The sequence below is a fragment of the Camelina sativa genome, chromosome 3, assembly GCF_000633955.1.
Source record: "Camelina sativa cultivar DH55 chromosome 3, Cs, whole genome shotgun sequence".
Taxonomy (NCBI): Eukaryota; Viridiplantae; Streptophyta; class Magnoliopsida; order Brassicales; family Brassicaceae; genus Camelina; species Camelina sativa.
The window spans coordinates 3,302,092-3,308,548 of NC_025687.1; the positions used below are offsets into that span (position 1 = coordinate 3,302,092).

A 6,457-nucleotide genomic window follows, 5' to 3' on the forward strand; every position below is an offset into this window, starting at 1 on the left:
TTTTTTTTTTTTTTTTTTTGTTTCCAGCTACGGCGAAGCTTCGCATCTCCACTCCTCCCTCGCCACCATGTTCTGGAAGCTCACATCTCTTTCTGCGTCATCTCCTGTGAGTTTGAACCCTTCTTATTTCTCTCTCTGAGTCATTCACAGGAAAAACTTATAGATATGCTTTTGAAGTAGGTTAGACGTAATTGGATGGTTTAACAGATAATCAATTGAGTTTCTATCCGTTAAGTTCATATAGAAAAGTTCACTTAGATTTCAATTTCTTTGAGTAATTCGTGCCTCTTAAGTCTTAACTGCTGTGATGCGTTCTGCTCTCTTCTTCAATATCTCCGGTTGTAGGCGTTATAGTTCTCGAGAATATTACTTGCCACCAATTCAATGAAAGTTTGGAATTGTGTTCATGTACTGATTTTTTTTGTCTTTCATTATTGTTACGAAACATAGGTGGAGACAATTTTAGACAAAGAGAATTTCACGTTGGAAGAGCTTCTTGATGAGGAAGAGATTATTCAAGAATGCAAGGCTTTGAATAGCCGGCTCATTAACTTGTAAGCTTTGTTTTTTTAATCATTGTGTTCATAGAACCAGATAAACCCCTTGTTGGATGTTTAAACCATATAGTGTCCCATATTCTCATTCGCATTTTCTTGGAATACTATATTGATTGTGTATTTAATGTTTGCAGTCTAAGGGATAAAGCTCAAGTGGAGCAATTATTGCGGTACATTGTTGTAGAACCTCCACAGGATGCTGATAGTAAACGGGCTTTCAAGTAATTTGCTTCCTTGATTCTAACTGGAATTACCTTGTCTAACCATTTTTTTCCCCCTTTTCTCTCTTATCCGCGTTTATTTTGCATGGTTCTGCAAATGCTTTTTCTCTCTACCTAAAGATAGTTTCTTCTTGTTCTTCTTCTTCTTATAGGTTTCCATTCATCTCTTGTGAAATCTTTACATGTGAAATTGATGTTATTCTAAAAACTTTGGTGGAGGACGAAGAGGTATTTTATTTTCATTTGTCATATTACCTTTTCTTCATATACCAGTTTATACTTTTCATTTTTGTGCGTTTGGAAAATGTTTTATTGTTACCCTAGATCTCATTTGTTCGCTTATTTTTATCTTGCAGCTGATGGACTTGCTTTTTTCCTTTCTGGAACCAAATCGTCCTCATAGTGCATTGCTGGCAGGCTATTTCAGCAAGGTACTTCCGGAAGTTTTTTTTTTTTTTTTTTGTACCCAGACTCATGGCTTCATTTCAAGGCTCTAGTAAGTGATCCTTACTTCTCTTTGTTTGGTTCAGGTTGTCGTTTGCCTTATGATCAGAAAGACTGCAGCGCTTATGAATTATGTAAAAGTAAGTTATAACATATAGTTAAAAGAGTTTGATATGACTTTGTTCTTCAATCAAATTGCTGGCATTTACTACAGACAAATTAGTTGAAGTTTTATGTATTTATTGTGTGAGATACCTACACTGGCTACAGTTCTCAAATTAACTTTTGATAATTACAGGGGCATCAAAATGTTTTCTGCCAGTTGGTTGATTTGATTGGGATAACATCCATTATGGAGGTAATTGGTTTGTCTTAGACTCGCTGCAAATTGGTGTGGCTTCAGAGATCATTTATGCTATGATATTTATGACATTGTCTAGGTTTTGGTTCGCCTGGTCGGGGCTGATGATCATGTCTATCCCAACTTTCTGGATGTGATGCAATGGTTGGCCGATAGCAATTTACTTGAAATGATTGTGGATAAACTGAAACCATCTGTAAGTGGTAAAGCTTTTCTATAATCATCCCAAAGAAAGACACACTTGGCTTTCTGTTTGATGTCTGTAGATGGTGTAAATCTAGGATATCTTATCTGATATTACTAGTTTCTTCAATCATTTCATACTGATCTGTTATAACTTGAATCAGAGTCCTCCGGAGGTTCAGGCTAATGCAGCAGAGACATTATGTGCTATAGCTCGGAATGCACCGTCAGCTTTAGCTACACAACTCTCTAGCCCTGGGTATGTACATTTTTCTTCCATGATAGATTCCTATTGCTTTGGTAAATTGATTCAGAAGTGTGTCAAATGTCAGCAAAACTTTATCCCTGTTTTCGCAGCTACGTTGCTAGGATATTTGGTCATGCTCTTGAAGACTCACATTCAAAATCGAGTCTAGTTCATTCACTTTCAGTATGCACCTCTCTGTTGGATCCGAGGAGATCTGCTTCGTCGTCTTCTATGTTCAATTCTTATAGAGGCCAACATATGTTCGAGTCTCCTGTCCCAGTTTCCCCGGAAACTATAAGTGCCATGCTGCCCAAACTCAGTAAGTTGGATCCTCCTCCATGCTGACCAACAAATTATTATTTTGCTGCCTGTTTTTTGTTGGATGAACAAATTCTAATTGCCCAAACGGACAATAGTCAACCATGATATTACTTTNNNAGGCTAATGCAGCAGAGACATTATGTGCTATATCTCGGAATGCACCGTCAGCTTTAGCTACACAACTCTCTAGCCCTGGGTATGTACACTTTTCTTCCATGATAGATTCCTATTGCTTTGGTAAATTGATACAGAAGTGTGTCAAATGTCAGCAAAACTTTTTCCCTGTTTTCGCAGCTACGTTGCTAGGATATTTGGTCATGCTCTTGAAGACTCACATTCAAAATCGAGTCTAGTTCATTCACTTTCAGTATGCACCTCTCTGTTGGATCCGAGGAGATCTGCTGCGTCGTCTTCTATGTTCAATTCTTATAGAGGCCAACATATGTTCGAGTCTCCTGTCCCAGTTTCCCCGGAAACTATTAGTGCCATGCTGCCCAAACTCAGTAAGTTGGATCCTCCTCCATGCTGACCAACAAATTATTATTTTTCTGCCGGTTTTTTGTTGGATGAACAAATTCTAATTGCCCAAACGGACAATAGTCAACCATGATATTACTTTCTATTTGTGAGGACACCTAGTGTATTTACTATTTACCCGCACGTCTTGTTTGATCTTCCCGCTCTTTATTGTGTCTGATCTATTTTGGTTTTGCATTAATTCTATAAATTTTGGAATGCTTATGTAACATATCTGGGATATGTAGGTCTATGTCATACAGGTATTTCAAATCAGGGTTTATGTATTCAGTGGCCTTAAATGATCAGTATATTTTCTGCAGGCGACTTGCTTATGCTTCTTACTGTAGCATCTGACAGCACAGTATTGCCGACAACATATGGTGAACTTAGGCCTCCTCTTGGAAAGCATCGTCTAAAGGTCCGGTCCAAAAACTGAGCATTTGTAGGAAGAGATTATAGGTTTTAGATTACCAATGGTGCTTTTAATATATGTACACTATGCTTAAATGGAGTCAATTATCCTATTGTCTTTGTTTCAGATTGTGGAGTTCATTGCAGTTTTGTTAAAAACTGGAAGTGAAGCTGCACAAAACGAGTTGGTTAGTTCAGGAACTATCAAAAGAACCCTTGATCTGTTTTTCGAGTAAGTTTTGCTAAACTTCAAATTCTTGATCTCTCTGTGTTGTTATTTCAACTCGATCTTAAATAATCGAATACTGTCACCATGTGAAGGTACCCATACAATAACGCTCTGCATCATCAAGTAGAGAGTATAATACTTTCTTGTTTGGAAAACAAGAGTGATGTGATGGTTAACCATATTCTTCGAGAATGCAATCTGATTGGCAAATTCCTCTCTTCAGACAGGGACTCAAACCTCTCAGGTGATAGCCAGGTATTACCATTTGCTATGTTCGCAAAGGTTTTAATTGATCATCAAGATATGACATAGTGTCATCTTAAGGCAGCTCCAAGTTAAATCCATTGACTCATTGCTCCAAGTAAATTAGCTAAACAACTGTTCTCTGGCATTTTCTTTTTTCCTTTGTGTGAGGTAGCCCACTTTTGCCGCCACCGGGAAGAAACCCCCTCGCGTTGGGTATGTTGGGCATATCACAAGAATATCAAATAAAATTAGTCAGTTGAGTAACAGCAATGGCCAGATAAAGACATACCTTCAGGTTGGTATAAAATGTCTACAGTCTCCTGCTGTGTAGTTTTTCTTCTGCCGTTTTTTTTGTCACTTTACACGCATAAAGAATGTAAAACCAGTAATTGAGTCTTATGGTAAGTGGTCCCAGCACTCTCACGAAAATTACGTTGTTTTCTGACTGGGCTTTGTTCACTCCCAAATCTTTAGGAAAACAGTGAATGGAACGAGTGGCAAGGTAGTGTTCTGCAGGAGCGCAACACCGTTGAAAATGTCAACAGATGGGGATGCGGGTACGTTAAATTCTTCTCACTAATCATCTAGTAATCATTTAAATGGTCAGCCTACTACATCATGCTGATTGTGGATGTAAATATTCATGTGATCCTTGTTCCTCTTCGAAAAAACCCATAAATATGATTCTGCACTGATGACTGATGGTATCGTAGTTAGTCAAATATTATTTCTTCTCATGACGACCACTCAGTGAGTGCATCATGAGCTGGTCCTGGGTTTTGGATTTTATCTTCACTAGTCTTGGTTATAAATTTCATAAACTCACTGTTACACGTAGGCGCCCAACTACCGTACAAGATAGGACAAGAGATAGTGATGAGGAAGACCGGGATTATGATGTTGCAGCTCTGGCCAATAACTTAAGTCAAGCATTTAGATACAAAATCTATGGAAACGATGACAATGAAGAGGTATATTCTCATCCTATTGTTTTTTTCTTCTTTTATGATTGATTTAACTGGCACTGAATTAATCATCTTTTTATTTGTCTTGGTCAGGAGAACAATGCTCTTGATAGAGACGATGATGTAAGTCTTGCAAACATTCTCTTTTGAAAATATTGACATCTTCTATCTCACTATGATACATTTGGGGAATGTACGCTAATAACAGTTTTTGCTATTGAAAATTGGAATGCATTTTATACATACAGGATGTTTACTTCGATGATGAATCCGCTGAAGTAGTAATTTCATCATTAAGACTCGGGGATGATCAAGGAAGGTGAGTTTATCTTTTATTTTTTCTACTGGTACTGGTGTCCACATGTCCTTACTATTACTGTATTTTGGTGATAGAATTATGTCATCTCACTTCGCCGAAAAAGAATTATGACAATCTCTGTAAATAATGACTTCAATCTTCTTTGGTACTTTGCCGCAGCTTGTTTACAAATTCGAATTGGTTTACATTCCAAGACGACAGATTCGGCAGCACACCCTCTGGCACAGCGGGGTCGAAGACGATAGAGGACATGGAACTGAACAGAACCTTTAATACCAACACTAGCAGTAGTGACGATGACGAAGTTGTGGTTGGAGAAGAAGAAGATGACTTAAATGGAAACACAAAAGACATCGCATTGAACACAACTGAAACTAATTTCCATATGGAGAGTCCTCTGGGTTTCTTCGACTTCAACACCTCAGAGAAAGCTGAAGAAGCTTTTGCTGAACAGCCACCCGAATGGGTTGGGTGGGGAGAATCATCTGACATGCAAGTGAGTGGCACTGGTCTGAACCCATTTATCGATGATGATGATGATGACAGCAAGAACATAATGAACCTTGACATACCAATGCCTGAGGTCAAAACCGAATCCAATATTCCAAACGGGACAGACAGATCGTTGTTTGAGAAGGACGTGGAGTTTGTGGGAGTGGAAGCAGAAGGGGCAGAGCATGCGATGGAGCAAGCGATAAAAGAAGGGATAGTAGGGGAAGCTGGAGCGATGAAGAGGAACAAGGAGATGGCTGAGGACCCAAAGCCGGAGGAAAGTTCAGGAGGAGAGAAAGAGTTCAACGATAACAACTACTGGAAAGTGGATCAAGAAGTTGGAGTTTTGGAGTGAAAAAGTCAGCACCTTGTACAGTGTGATTTTGTGTGAGTAATGAAACAAAACTTGTTTTTAGTTGATATTTGGTGTAAGAGTCTTTGTCTTTGTGAAAAAAGCCTGTTTTTCTCCATTTCTCTAGTATCATTTACATTTAGGCTTTTGTTGTCAGCTAGAGGAAGTTGTATGTGCTCTTCATTTACTTTGCCTACCACGAAGTTGTCCGTCTTTAAGCTATATTTATATACTCTTGCAGTTTAGTTTCGCTTGATGAACATCAATCATATATTTATTCCTTAAGACTTCTCATTTTTCAACATCTCGTGCTTGAATATGGGCAATTTATTTCATTGCAACTTTTTTACTTGATGCAAAATACAGTGTAAATAACAAAGAGTGGAAATAAAAAGATTATGGCATTGAAGAATAAAAGAATAGGGTTCTTTAAAAGAGCTAAAGAAAGAAAAGAAAAGAAAAAAAAAGCAAACATTGGCTTTCACCTGTCTTCCTCTGATACACAAATGACAGCCAAACACCTCCTTCTGCAAACATAGAGCTCGCAAAATGGGAGAGAGCAGATAAAACACATAATGAAACAACACTAT

General features: G+C 38.1%; 1 protein-coding gene across 2 annotated transcripts; it reads left to right on the forward strand.

Annotated features, from left to right (window-relative positions):
* Nucleotides 1-6,152, forward strand: LOC104766117 (serine/threonine-protein phosphatase 6 regulatory subunit 3). 2 transcript variants are annotated; one of them, XM_010489940.2, is made up of 19 exons: nucleotides 1-106; nucleotides 451-554; nucleotides 692-778; nucleotides 931-1,006; nucleotides 1,135-1,209; nucleotides 1,309-1,362; nucleotides 1,521-1,580; nucleotides 1,663-1,779; nucleotides 1,931-2,025; nucleotides 2,124-2,332; nucleotides 3,174-3,271; nucleotides 3,393-3,496; nucleotides 3,586-3,748; nucleotides 3,912-4,034; nucleotides 4,214-4,296; nucleotides 4,578-4,710; nucleotides 4,798-4,827; nucleotides 4,953-5,023; nucleotides 5,183-6,152. In XM_010489940.2, exons 1-19 carry the CDS (start codon nucleotides 68-70, stop codon nucleotides 5,868-5,870), a joined length of 2,409 nt encoding a protein of 802 aa, XP_010488242.1. In that variant the 5' UTR covers nucleotides 1-67; the 3' UTR covers nucleotides 5,871-6,152. The 2 variants fall into 2 exon arrangements, with proteins under 2 accessions (XP_010488242.1, XP_010488251.1); XM_010489949.2 differs by lacking the exon at nucleotides 2,124-2,332 and adding an exon at nucleotides 2,629-2,837.

Coding starts and splice junctions, on each gene's coding strand:
- LOC104766117 (XM_010489940.2), top strand. CDS start 68: ATGTTCTGGAAGCTCACATCTCTTTCTGCGTCATCTCCT. Junction 4,035..4,213: donor AGATAAAGACATACCTTCAG/GTTGGTATAAAA, acceptor CCAAATCTTTAG/GAAAACAGTGAATGGAACGA. Junction 4,297..4,577: donor GTCAACAGATGGGGATGCGG/GTACGTTAAATT, acceptor TGTTACACGTAG/GCGCCCAACTACCGTACAAG.